This window comes from Typopeltis vanoorti, chromosome 8 (assembly GCF_054136105.1).
Source record: "Typopeltis vanoorti isolate ZY-2024b chromosome 8, IOZ_Tvanoo_1.0, whole genome shotgun sequence".
NCBI lineage: Eukaryota > Metazoa > Arthropoda > Arachnida > Uropygi > Thelyphonidae > Typopeltis > Typopeltis vanoorti.
This window is the reverse complement of record NC_143556.1, coordinates 43729865-43744889: the sequence shown is the minus strand read 5'-3', so window position 1 is coordinate 43744889 and position 15025 is coordinate 43729865. Positions and strand designations below refer to the sequence as shown.

The window sequence follows — 15025 nt, the reverse complement described above, 5'->3', positions numbered from 1 at the left end:
TGTGGTGTCTGCAGGGAGTTTGAATGTGTTCAAAGCACGGTATGATGAGCTGTGTGTGTGATCTCCCAGATGAGTCTTTGACTCCATGAGGTCTTGGGTAGTAATAATAATAATAATAATAATAATAACAACACCCTCTGACCAACTTATGTCTCAATCATATTCCCTCTCTTCCTCCTATTCACAAGGCTTTGCAAATCCTAAAATATCCTAGAAACTGTGAAAACCAAATGACTAAATCTGCACACAATAAACTATGAGACCTCATCGAAGCCTTATACAATGGAACCATAACCTCTTTATTTCTGCACGTCAAAGTCCTCTGCATCATTATCATTATCCAATATCAGTAATTCTGTGATCTTTTTCAAGCTTTCCAATAATTCTTCCCTGCATGAAATCATCTACTAATGTCTTTAAGCATTACAAGAAATCCAAGTTTGCAACTTTATTCCTTCATGAAAAGAGCTTCCTTTAAACACAATTCACTTAGTGCAGCCTTTTGCCTTTTATCCTGTTGAGTGTTACCAAATGACCCCTTTGCACGAGTCGAAAATTTGATAATCAAATGATAGCTTTATCAGAATGTTAATATATTATTTGTTAATCATGAGATGATTTTTAAGCTAACATAGCTCTCATAAATATTGCAATGTATTTTGTCACTAATGTCCTCATTAACTTAGCTTACTGGACATGAATTATTAATTGTTGTGAGGGAAAAAGATATTGCTGAACAGCTCTGAATTGCCTTGTATAAGTCAAAATGATAAGTGAGACATGTTTAACAATAAAGTTATTTTGTTAATTCTCTCTCTCTCTCTCTGTGTGTGTCACCATTCTCTTTTAATTTCACTTCCTAATTATGTTGTTACAAGCTCTCTATTTACTGCTACTCTGAACAGCACTGTTTTTTTTTAGTCATGGTATATAAAAATAACATTCATATAAAGTCAAAAAAGGCAGTTATTATTTATCAAGTCTAACCTAACCCTATGCCTATAACAAATAATCATCCATAAACTAATTTCCAGTTTTGTTTTATCATATTCAGTCACTTCTGTTGGTCATACAGGCAAAGTGTAACTAGTCAAATTACATGGCAAGATGTTATAATGGTTTAATAGATGAAATCATCACATCTCAGGGCACACTTGTATATTATTTTTATCTCTTATTTGATTAATTGGAGGACTGAAATGCTTCAAAAAAAGTACCAAGTTTGATCTCTAGTGCTGGGTTCCTATGATAGGTTTACAAGCTATTGTGGATAGGATTAACAAAATAATAATAATAATAATAATAATAATAATAATTTCTTTTTCAGTACTCCCTCATCCAAGTAATAAGAAAGACAAATGAAGGTCAGACAGAGAAGTGATATTGTATATTGCTGTTCTGAACGTATTAGCAATATGAACTGCAAAGAAATTACAAAAACCATGAAACTGAATATTTTTCAAATCACTTACCTAATATGCATGAGGTTAGCATCCATGCTCCATGGAGCTTTTGGAGTTACTGGAATGGGTATTTTATGGTCCTAATCAAAAAAAAAAATTAAAAATTAAAAAAAATAACAAAAATAAAAATTGAGCTACCAGTGCACACATGCAGGCATGAACACACACACACACACCTGAAATTTATTCAGTCTACGAGAACATTATCTTGAACCATAGTGAAATTAAAAAATACATTTCGGAGTCAAGAGACATCATGAGATGCCCAGAGCAACCATTATTCACAAAATACCTCTAAAATCACTTCTTAAATTATTCTTTATCATCACTGCAAAGCACTTGAAAGTGTTTATGCCGACCCATTCTACTAATTCATCACTCTCCAGCAAAAAATCTAGTTCTCATATCCCTGCTAATCACACTCCTATACAACTATTGATAGAGAACTTTTGAAGATGAGTCAAATAGAATAACATTATAGCAAAGGATAATGATTTCTAGTTCAGTTAGAAGTATTGGGTTGTGCACTTTAGAATGAAAAGATTACAAGCTGGGTATTACACTGATGGGCTAGACTGCAAGAAATTGATGAGGCTAGGAATTATGGAGTGATGGTGATCAGGAAAATGAAGCAGAGGACATACTGAAAAGAAGTAAGGGAAAATAATAGAAAGGAGTATCTGGATGTTGAAAAAAAGACTTAACAAGTAGGGATTATATTCCTACTTGTTAAGTAGGAATACAAAATATTCCTGATATTATTAAAGTATAAATTAAATGGCAGCATCCCAACTGCTAGTCAACAGCATTCTATGGAATCTATTAAAATAATGATGACTATTTGATGACTATCTATCTGATGTACATTTGATGACTGTTTATTTGCTCCAATTTCATGTTAAGTTTGACTAAGTATTTATTTATTTAGTGTTTGACTAAGAAGAACACATGTATATACCACCACCACCATACGCACACACGCACACACACACACACACACACACAAAAAGGATGTACAAGACAAAATGCATAAAAGAATACAATAGTGTGAAGTGACACTGTAGTCATATATACATATAAAAATATACAAATAAGCATAAAATTAAAACTGAATGTCTAAGTGTGACAACCAATCAACAGCACCTGTAGAAACTCTTATAAAGTCAGTTACAAGTCCCATGTAGGCTCTATTATGACGGTCAAACGTGATATGTTGTATAGTTTGGTTATCTTCGCCATTGTCACAAGACGAGTTTGGTCTTATTCCCCAAGTAAACAAGGAAGCTCCACACCTACCGTGGTTGGTGCAAACTCTACTGGGTTTTGGTTAAAGACAGTCTGCCAGATTACTGGGGGCTTGGGCAGTTCATTCCATCTGCCATGCTATTGTTGCATCATAGTCCTCAGTGACAATCATTGTGCCATTTATAATAGGCATTGTGGGCCTTGTTTACTCAACCCAAAACAGATGTCCTTAATGTGGGAGCACCAGCTCCCCCACCCCCCGGTTGTTCCGGCAAGTTTATGCAGTATGTTATTTCTAGTCCTGAGTTTGGCAGCAATATTGGAGAGATGTCTATTAAAAGAGAGGGTTCTGTCGAGATACTTTGGATTATAATTGTGCGGTAGTATGTTCCCATTTAGTGGCACTCTTAAGATGTCATGTGCCATGCTACTGTTCAAATGGAAACAGCATGTTTCAGTCTTGGTAGTGCTTGGAATAAGATACCTTGGTTTAGCTCCTCTAGGTCACTAGTTAGTATGTGCTCCATAATACAAGTTCTGGTGTTGGAATGTGATGCATAGATCATCAGCATATGTGAATTTTCTAGACATTGTCCTTGGAAGGTCAGAAATATACAAATTGAATAGAAGAGGGTGCCTGAACTGACCTTGTGGGAGTCCATTCTTAAGTGTTCTTGGCTTGCTCATATCATTGTTCTATTAGACAGAATAGCATTGATCAGATGGGCCATTTTTTCTACATTTCAGTATTTTAAGGAGCTTGTAGATCATGCCATTCCTCAATACAGTGTCATATAGCTGTCAAGTCTATAAAGACTGCACCAGTTTTAAGACATTTTTTGAAACCAGATTCTATATGAGTTGTTAGGGCCAAAACTTGATCTTCACAGTTGCGTTCAGGCCTAAAACCATTCTGGGCACAATAATAATAGTACTAATTCTACTGTAAATAAGTCTTTCTAATAGCTTAAGACAAACACTGAGCAGTGCTATAGGTGTATAGCTTTCAGGTTTATCAGTAGGCTTTCCAGGTTTCAGGATGGCTATTATTTTTTTTAATTCTGCTAGTAATCTGCCATTCTGTAGAATATTAGAAAAGAATTTTGTCAGCCATACCCTTGTATTTGGTCCAGAGTTTTTTAAAAATTCAGGGTGAATATTATCAAATCCAAGTGCTTTACCAGTTTTCACTCCCTGGAGTGCAGCAAGAAGTTCTTCTTTAGTGAATGGATTTGATAGATTGGTCGCTTCAGAAAAACCTTCTTTAAGTCTGGTCAATTCCTTCATAATTATTTTAGGGTATGCTTTTTCTGATTTATCTCTGGACAGATTCACTATCCAATTGGCAATACAGTTGGCACTAACAGCAGCTTTCACTTGGTGATATGATTGAGACATTTAAGTTGGTAAAGGGTTGTTACAGGTTAATATGGAAGAAAGTTTTCATAGAATGGGAAAAGGGGAGAAGGTAGAACAATGGGACATCCCTGGAAGCTGTATAAAGAGGGTGTGAGCAGGGGCAGGAGCAGGTTCGGTTCTTTGCATGGAGAGTGACTGGTGACTAGAATACATTGCCTGACGTTGTTGTGGATTCGGATACATTGAATGAGTTTAAGGCATGGTTTGATGAGCTTTGTATGTAACACTGTGTACCTCCTGTGATGAGTCTTTTGACTTCATGGAGGTCTGGTGTTAATAATAAAAATAAAATTTATAAAATTTGTGATGTTCCATTTTCTTGTAGAAAGTAAATTACTAAGGAAAGATCAACCCTCTACAAAATTATGCTGTCCCTCAGAGTGCTATATTCTTATACACCCATTCCTGAATTCTATCCTTAACTAACTTTGCCAGAACCTTCACCACTTCCAATATCATCTGTCTATCTCTTCTGTCAGTCAGTAAAACAAACATCCAGTGATGAAAAAAACAAAACAAAAAAACAGTACATGAGGGCTGAAACGTTCTAGACCTAACAATGAAAAACCGAATAAGAAACTCAAAGATTGGAATCAGAGAGTTTCATGCCGAATATAGTAAACTATAAAAGTTTCGGTGATTACTAGCATGAGCTAATGCAAGTAGTCCTAGTACGTAGTACAATCTCGGGCAACTCGCAGCAAAGGTGGTAAAGTTCTGATCTTGGTATTTTCCATAATGTAAAAACACATTTCCTAGGAAATTTATGCTGTTATTACATTATGGATTACATTATACTGTTATTACATTATGTATGCTGGATTATGGATTACATTATGGATTACATTATACTGTTATTACATTATGTATGCTGTAATAAAAGCATACATTTCCTAGGAAATGTGTTTTTACATTATGGAAAATACCAAGAATAGCGATCAGAACTTTACCACCTTTGCTGCGAGTTGCCCGAGATTGTACTACATACTAGGACTACTTGCATTAGCTCACGCTAGTAATCGCCGAAACTTTTATAGTTTACTATATTTGGCACGAAACTCTCTGATTCCAATCTTTGAGTTTCTTATTCGATTTTAAAACAATGTGGGATTTAATATCCTCTTAATTTAAATAATGTTTATATCGCCGAAATGAAGCCTATTGGCTCTTTATATTTAAGTAACTTAATGGTTGCACCTTTTTGACAACTCGTATAGCAGAGTATATAAGTTCTTTTCGCTATACCCTTTGGTATCTATTTGGTATCTAGCTGATGAAGCCTCAAAAATGGCTGAAACCGGTCTGAGTAATGACCTCCCACCATAATGTAATAACAGCATACATTTCCTTGGTATTTTCCATAATGTTTTTACATTATGGAAATACCAAGAATAGCGATCAGAACTTTACCACCTTTGCTGCGAGTTGCCCGAGATTTTACTACGTACTAGGACTACTTGCATTAGCTCACGCTAGTAATCGCCGAAACTTTTATAGTTTACTATATTCGGCATGAAACTCTCTGATTCCAATCTTTGAGTTTCTTATTCGGTTTTAAAACAATGTGGGATTTAATATCCCCTTAATTTAAATAATGTTTATATTGCCGAAATGAAGCCTATTGGCTCTTTATATTTAAGGAAGGAAAAACCAAATATATAATTTCAAAATTATTTTTATTTTTCAACATAATCTCCATAAGACTAACACATTTATTTCAGCAATGCACCAGTGCCATTATCCGGTCCCTGTAGTGGTTCTCAGTACGATCTGCAAAATATCCCTCTACAGCTGTAATCACCTCTTGATTTGAAGAAACACGCTGACCAGCAAAGAAGAGATTTAGTTTTTGGAAGAGATAGAAGTCAGAGGGGGCCAAATCTTGGGGATAGGGTGTATATTCCAACAATTCATAGTGCAGATCCCTTAATTTTCCCATTGTCAAAACACCTCTGTGAGTAGGTGCATTGTCCTGATGAAAGATCATTTTTTCCTTCTGCAAACCGGGTCTTTTCTCACGAATTTTTTCGTCTAGTTTGGTTAAAAGATCAGAATAATATTCCTCAGTTATTGTTTTACCCTTTTCAAGATAATTAATAAACAAAATGCCTTTAGCATCCCAAAACACCAATACCATGACCTATCCTGCTGATGGAGCTGACTTTGTCTTCTTTGGTGCTGAACAACTGGCTTCTATCCACTGTTTTGACTGCTGTTTGGATTTTGGTGTGTAATGGCGAATCCAAGTCTTATCCATAGTAATAAATCAATGCACAAAATCAGTTTTATTCTTGTTAAAATGCTCCAAGCACTGTTCAGAGATTTTCATGAGTTTTTGATCTGCTGAGAGCAAGCGCAGTGCCCATCTTGCACAAAGCATTTTCATTTGCAATTCTTCTTGCAAAATATATCCTACACATTCTTTTGAAATGTCTATAGTCTCAGCAATTTCATGCACCTTGACTCACCGGTCATCCAGTACCATATTGTGCATTTGATTGATGATTTCTGGTGTTGTTACACTTTTTGGACGTCCTTCACGTGAATCATCTTCAAGGTTGATATGGCCACATTTGAACTTGGCAACCCATTTCTTAATTCTCAAAAACGAAGGAGAAGGGTGTCCATAAACTTTTATGAACCTTCTTTTACAAAATATTGAAAGTTTATTTTTCACTTGGTTAGAGTATAATAAATTTAGTTTAATCCTTTATCCAAGTGTGAGCAAACAAAGTTTGTGCCTGAAAGTATCTTCAGGACTGTGGTAAGGTGGTACAACACCAGGGCACTCCTTGCAAAGGTGGAACAAGCTACCAACACTCCTATCTCAGTATCTCCCATTATGCAAAACACATCTCCTGTGGATATGTCTAATGTTATGCATTAAGGGAAGGGGCCACAACCCAGTTTCGACCTTTATTGAGGTGGGAGCCAGGCCCGAGTGGAGATACCAGGCAGAAGCATTAGCAGGTCATCTCTACCTATAGGAGTTGCCAAATGGTGTGCCACCCTTTTTTAATAAATTACTCTGGATTAAACTAAATTTATTATACTCTAACCAAGTGAAAAATAAACTTTCAACATCTTTCTCTAAATCCAGAGTAATTTATTAAAAAAGGGTGGCACACCATTTGGCAACTCCTATAGGTAGAGATGACCTGCTAATGCTTCTGCCTGGTATCTCCACTTGGGCCTGGCTCCCACTGAAGAGACCTCAATAAAGGTCGAAACTAGTCTGGGTTGTGGCCCTTCCCTTAATGCATAACATTAGACATATCCGCAAGGAGATGTGTTTTGCATTATGGGAGATACTGAGATAGGAGTGTTGGTAGCTTGCTCCACCTTTGCAAGGAGTGCCCTGGTGTTGTACCACCTTACCCCAGTCCTGAAGATACTTTCAGGCGCAAACTTTGTTTGCTCACACTTGGATAAAGGATTAAACTAAATCTATTATACTTCTTTTACAAAGAATTTTATATCCGCATGTAATGGATTAACATACTAGAACATACCATAAAATAATAATAGTACATTATTATTTTATGGTATTGTGATCTCCAAGCCATCCTCCAATGGGACTCAGATAACCTCGTCAACTTCAACACTAGTAAAACCCAGTTCTGTCTTATCTCTCACAGAAAAAGAACCATTTTCCCCCAACATTGTTTTTGATAACACTCAAATTCCTAGACAAGATGAGATTTCTCTTCTCGGAATTACCCTGATATCAAGACTCTCCTGGCATAAACACATCACAACCATTGTATCCTTAGCTTCCAAAAAACTAAGTTTTTCTCTTTTGCTCAAGTCGGTACTTCACCTCTAAACAGCTGTTAACATTATACAAGTCACAAATCTGCCCAGCTATCAAATACTGCTCTCACTCAATACAGAGGAAAGCAATTAGACATAAATGGCCCATCTCTCACCAACTCACTCCCCTCACTTTCACATAGACGCTTGGTCTCTGCAACTTGTATATTCTATAAATATTTCCATGGGAAATGTTCATTTGAAACAGCATCAATAATTCCCTCACTCTATACTAAGCCCATTGAAACACATACAGCTGCTACCCAACATCCTTTCACAGTACACCTTGAAACCCACAGAACAAGTTTCTTTTCCTCCTCCTCCATCTCTGCTACTGCTGTACTGTGGAATAGTCTTCCCCTTGACATATTTCCCAAGGAATACAACATACAGGCTTTCAAATCGAATGTAAACAAGTTTCTCCTTTCCTAACCCACTACCCATATATGGTACTAACGTACTATAGGTTGACCAGCCAACCTCTCGTATACGTGCCTAACATAAAAAAAAAAAAACATATTTGTAACATGTACAGAATTTTCTTAGGATTAGGGGTTCTTCAATTTGATTTTCTTTGCAGAAGGCAATCTAGTAAGCTCAATTAAAATTTTTTTTTTTCTATTATTTTTACTAATAGGCTATCAAGTGGTTAAAAAAAAAAAAAACTCACTACAGTGAAAAAGTTTGCAAAATTGGAATGAATAAATCATTAATTTGGTGTACTGATTTTTAACCAGAGAGGTATACACATTTCTTTAAAAAAGGAATTTCCATGACCTCGTGCCTTGCATATGCCTTATATGGGAAGTTCCACATTCTAAGATTGATGCAGTAATTCAGAAACATTTTGACAGAAGATTATGGCATTATAGTGTTTTAGTATAAGTGGGTGTCAACCATCTTGTTATGCTTCCATAATCCAGCTTTTCCTTTTCTACTGTGTCAGCTGCTTCTCTAATGCCTCAGAAAATTTCTCAACTTCTTCCTTAGTAGAGCCTTCTGTTGGACTAAAGGCACAAAAATGTCTCATTATCCAGTTCTCCATTCGGATATTCACTACTTAATATTGCCTATGATTCATGAAGATTATCCTCATATTTAGTGTTGACTACTACTATTGCTACTCCTTTTCCATCATCATACTGCCTGAATATAACATCTTGTGTTTGTTACTCAGATAAATCTTACCTGTTTTTGGTTTCTTTGTTTTGGTAATGCTTATCATGTCAATCTGGTACTTATCAAATTCTTCTGCTTGTTCCATTCTTTTCCAGTGATGCTTATTATTATTATGTTGATTTTGCCAATCTTGAACTCTGCTGATATCGAATTGGGATTTGTTTTAGTAGCTGACCTTTTGCTGTTTGTCCTGGTTCCTTGATGAAAATAATGGACCTTGTTTAACCAGGCAACAACACCCCCCCCCCCTTAGCTGGCATGAATTCAGCTAAATCCCCAACTGCCAGTCCATCCTCATTCATTCAGTATCCAGGTAGATACTAGTAATGGGCATACCACTGGAAGGTGAGAATTTGATATTAGGTCTGAAGTTCTAGTCAGTTCTCCACATTCCTTAAAGGACAATGTGGAGATCTCCTCCCAGTTATCCAGCTATGACTCTTAAGCAGGATGTTGAAAACATTCAAGTTTTCTACATTAACAAGACACAGGAGATTATGACATTGCTTGGCTACTGTGCACAAATTTGGTTGCCCAAGTTTCTTTCGGATGAAGATGTGGTGATGAGGATCCAGATACTAGTGACCAAGATGGTGACAAGTCTGTGGAATGCTTCCTATGAAAAGAGATTGAAGTTGTGTGGGTGTTACAAAGTTTAGTTAATAGAAAAGAGGGAACATGATAGAGACTTGTAAGTTATTAAAGGAGTTCTATGAGACTGATACAAAAGAAATTTCTCAATACCTGACAAGTAGAGAGAGAGAGAGAGAGAGAGAGAACTAGGGGTATGGAATTTGTGTAAGAATGTGGTTAATAAAGGTGTGAGGATTAGATTTTCTGATGCACAAGTGGTGAATAACTGGAATCAATTGCCAGAAGTGGTTGTGAGTTCTCTTGACAGTGAATGAGTTCAATGAGAGATATGATTGGCATTGTGAATAACAGTAAAATTTGGCTTCAAACTGCATGGAGATGTCTTTGTATAATAATAATAACAATGGTCTATGAATCAAGGATAATTATGGCATTCCCTTTATCCAATGGAAGGATAACTATGTTGTCTTTTAAACATTTTTAGGGCTCTTTATTCTCCATGGATAACATTGTCTTTCAGTGGTTTTGCCTTGCAATTCAAGGAGTAATAAGTTAGCCTCTTGTGAAGGTAAGGAAGAAATGCAGCAGCACTTTCTATTTTGGATAATAAATGTTCTTCGGATATTTTACATGAACTTAAAGTGAAATTAAATCCTTTGCTGAAACTTTTTTTTTCCTTTCTTCTCCTCTGTCAGCAGCATAAAGTTTTCATAAAAAAAATGCATTTTAGTACTAATGTCATTATATTATTCCAAACATTCAGCATTTGAGTCCAGCTTACACCATAAACATTCAATTGAACTGGAGGAAGAAAAATAAGGAATGGAAATAGTAGTTCTTGATGTTGCACATCAAGAACTATTATAATAAAATATCTATATAATATAACACAAACAGAGTAGGTAACGTGCAAGTATATATACCTTGGCATATTTAATAAGATCTTGACGTCCTGGAAAGCGTTTGTAAAACTCTGCCATTCGCCATGGTGCCAGAATCTAAAATTCATTGAATGAAATAAAATTTTATCCCATGCAATAAAGACCAATATCATCACATCATCAAAATATTGCAAAATGTTTTCAAAAACTGAAACATTTTAATGTTATTTAGTTTTCAAATTTATAGAAATATAAAAACATTTATATATATTCAGGAAAGATATATAAATATAAGAATATTCATGTTTCTATGTCTTCAAATAATAAAAAGGATGGAAATGATCTCAGATTATAATGAAAAGGTGACTTTTCATATGCGTTCTTGAATGGCAACAATTCATTATCTTCAGAACTGAAGATAGAACCAGTTTTGACTTGTGGTTTATTTTTTATATATGTATTCAGGAGTGGAGTCCAAAATAAGGCCTGTTACTAGTGGTGTGCCGCAGGGTTCTGTTCTTGGACCACTGCTATTTAATTTGTTCATTAATGATATAGGAAAGGATCTGAGAGGAACTGTTCATTTATTTGCTGATGATGCAAAGTTGGGTAGAGCAATAGTGAATGCACATGATGTCAAAATTTTGCAGGATGATTTGGATAGATTGGTAAGGTTATGCATTTTGGGGTGAAAAAATATATCACATTGGTAGAACTGTACTCCAGGAAGTTGATGAAGCCAGAGATTTGGTGGATAGGGAGTTGAAGTTTAGGAGGCACATAGCAAAAGTAGCTAAATCAGCTCATCAGATCACTTGGTTACTGAAGAATACTTTGATAAGAAGAGATAAGCAAGTTATTGTTCCTCTTTATCGAGCCTTGATAAGACCCCCATCTTGACTACTGTGCCCAGATCTGGGGACCTGGGTTTCTTCTTGATGGGGAGGAGGTAGAGAGGATCCAGAGGCGAGTGACCAAGATGATAGCTGGTCTATGGAACCTTACTAGAATAGGTTGAAGATCTGTGGGTAACAGAAATTGGTTGATAGGTGGAAAAGGGGTGATATGATTGAGACATTCAAATTACTGAAGGCTTTTTACAAGTTTAATTCAAAGGAAATTTTTCAGAACAGGTCTGGTGATGGGAGAACTAAGGGCCATCCATCAGCAAGAGTATAGTTAGCAAGGGTGTTAGAACTAGGTTTTTTACTCGGAGAGTGATGAATGAGGGGAATAAGCTGCCAGAGTTTGTTGTGGATGCCATGACTGTAAACGAATTCAAAGCAAAGTATGATAGATATTGTGCAAATGCTGAATAATTGTTCTTGATATGATGTTTAGGGGTTTAGGGCCTCCCTCGATGAGTCTAAGGACTCCTTGGAGTTGCCCGTAATAGAAATAATAGTATGTTATCCACTCAAAGCTTCAAATCTATAGTATCTAAATGAGATATAGAATTTTGAGTTATGGTCTTCTTTTTTTTTTTTAATATGAATCTTATACACTAAACAACTGCACCTATAGTGCCTAAATGAGATAAGTGTTAGAGAATCCAAAAATTATATCTTAGAGACCAAATCTGGAACTTTTCAATCACACAATCTTATCATTTTTATTATTCTCAGCAAAGTTACTTCATTCTTCCCTTTCAACTCCCAGTGACTAGAACTGAGCACAGTAATCAAGATGAGGTCTCATCAGAGCTTTATGTAATGGAACCATCATAGCCCTCCCATCTTTATTGGTTAACATCCTTCTAAGTATTATTACTTCAATTCTAATAATTATTATTATTACTGCAATTTTAAGTATTGCAGTAATTCTCTAGTAGCCTTCACTACCTACACAAGATGTCACCTCAAATTCAAATTTCTATTATTATTATTATTATTACTACCCAAGACCCTATGGAGTCAAAGACTCATCTGGGAGGTCCCTTTATCATACACACAGCTCATCATACCATGCTTTAAACACACTCAAATTCTCTGCAGACACGACGCTCTCAGGCAAGGCATTCCAATCATTCACAACTCTGCATGAAAAAAACCTGCTTCTCAATCCCCTACTCACACCCTCTTTATACAGTTTCCAGGGATGACCTCTGGTTCTCCCCTAATCTCCCACTATTTTCTGTAGAACCTCTCCAGCATTGATCCTATAACAACCCCTTACTAACTTGTAGGTCTCTATTATATCTCCCCTCTTCCTCCTGTCCACCAGACTCTGCAAGTTGCATCTTCTCAATCTTTCCTCATACTCGATATTTCCAGAGGTTAGAAACTACCTTAGTCAGTAGCCTCTGGACCCTTTTCAACATCTCTTTGTCCTTCTGGAAACCAGGTGACCAAATCTGGCCTAATCAAAGCCTTATACAATAGAACAAGAATCTCCCTACTTCTACAAGTCAGTGTCCTCTGCATCATTCCCAGAAGTCTTTGTATTGTCTTCACAATTTTGGTTATGTGTCCCCTAAATTTTAGATCCCTATCCATTATCACCCCCAGATCTCTTATTTCCTCCACCTCCGACAATATATCCTCACCAAGCATAAATTCTGCATCCCATTTCTGTTTTCCAAACTTTAAAACCTTACATTTTGCAACATTGAACTCACATCCCCATTCCCGTGCCCCATCACTCAATTTATTCAAGTCTTCTTGTCAGGCTGCAACGTCTTCTCTACTCTTCATGGTTCGTCCCAACTTTGCATCATCATCTGCAAACAACTGAATATCTCCATCCAAATCTTCACTAATATCATTAATATACAAGTTAAACAGTAATGCCCCTAAAACAGACCTCTGAGGCACACCACTAGTAACTTTCCTTTCCTAGATATCACTCCCCCATAAACAACTTGTTGATACCTATCTGATAGCCAGTCTTCAATCCAATGCACCAATCTAATATCCAACCCCATCCACTCTAATTTGACTATCAACTTATCATGCGGTAATCTATCAAAAGCCTTTGTAAAATCTAAGTATATTACTGTGTATCCTCCTCTGTCCAAGGAAGCAGTCACCTTATTGTAATAAGTAAGTAGATTACATCAACCCAAAGATCCCTTGTCTTCTCCACTTCCTCTAATGCAGCTCCAGCAACAACAGAATATGCAGTCCCCTATTTCTGGATCCCAAATTTCAAAACCTTACACTTAGTTGAATTACACTGACATCTCCATTTCATTTGCCCACCTTTCAAGTTTATTCCAATCCAGTTGAAGGGCCATACATCAGCAATATTACTAATAACCTTCCAAAGCTTCACATCATCTGAAAAGAATAGAATATCTCCACAAAATCTAGTGACAGTATCACTAACATAAAAGTAAAGATCTCTACTGGAGTCATGTGAAACCCAACACGTAACTTTTTTCTTGTTGATATTCATCAATTTCTAATCCACAAGCCTGATATCTAAGTCAATAAACTGCAGCTCAAATAAAAATGTATCATGTGGCATCCTATCAAAAACCTGCTAGCATATGCTTTGCTCATCAACTACTATTGCTATTTAAACAGCCTGACACTGAAACAAAGTGCCCCTTAGTGACAGATTTTCAGGGATAAATGGTCACAAAACAACACATATTTTGGGAACATAAGGTGACAAGACTAATTTTTGTCTATATTTTGTCTTTGAGAAATTGGTAGTAAATCCTGGTATAAAAGTTTTCCCAAAGAAAATACATTCTTTTGGAAATTTTTTCATCTCCTATTAATAACCATACATAGTGGAGTGGCACTTAAATCCATCTTTTATAAATTATGTGTATATATATATATATGTATATATATATATATATATATATATATAAAAGGAAATTAAATGACTCTATACCTGAAGAAGTTGATATATTCAACAAAACTAGTTGTATCTTAACGTTAAACTTGTCATTCTCGGTATTTTATCACAGGCAAAGAATTAAATAAAAAAATAACAGAGACATGATAAAATACATTAACAGATCTAGTATAAAACACAAGTACATTTACATTTAAAAGAGAGGAATGCATGCTTGAGTTCCAACTGAAGTTGACTACATGCAAGAGTTGGCTTGAGTGCACCAGTATTGGATAGTGGCAAATTGTGCGTCAGAGATATTATAGCTAAGGCTATTGTTAGTATGAGAAGAATCAAGCGATATTTCTCTAGATTCAATTATTTTTCTTTCAAGTTCATCATAGCACACATGGATATTAGAAGTTAGTGGCCAGTCTACGAGGTGTTGGTGGCCCTCTTCCAAGTTGATAGAGAAAAGAACATGGCTAGAGAGAGCGCTGGCTCTGGTTCTGTTGTAGGAGATGTCTCTTTTATGTTCTTCCATGCGTAAAAGGGTGGATTTAGCTGTCTGGCCGTAGTATGGTCTGCCACAATCACACAGAATCTTGTAGACTCCTGGATACTGAATAGGGAGATGTTTCA

General features: G+C 36.1%; 1 protein-coding gene across 4 annotated transcripts in view; it reads right to left on the bottom strand.

Moving 5' to 3' along the window:
- Positions 1–15025, bottom strand: part of Ass (argininosuccinate synthase) — a 271035-nt gene that overhangs the window by 93265 nt on the left and 162745 nt on the right. For all 4 annotated transcript variants that reach the window (XM_090396642.1, XM_090396641.1, XM_090396645.1 and 1 more), the window contains exons 5-6: positions 10637–10711; positions 1473–1543 (exon numbers count right to left, since the gene is read on the bottom strand). In XM_090396642.1, the coding sequence (XP_090252768.1) occupies positions 1473–1543; positions 10637–10711 (146 nt within the window). The remainder of the gene's footprint in view (positions 1–1472; positions 1544–10636; positions 10712–15025) is intronic.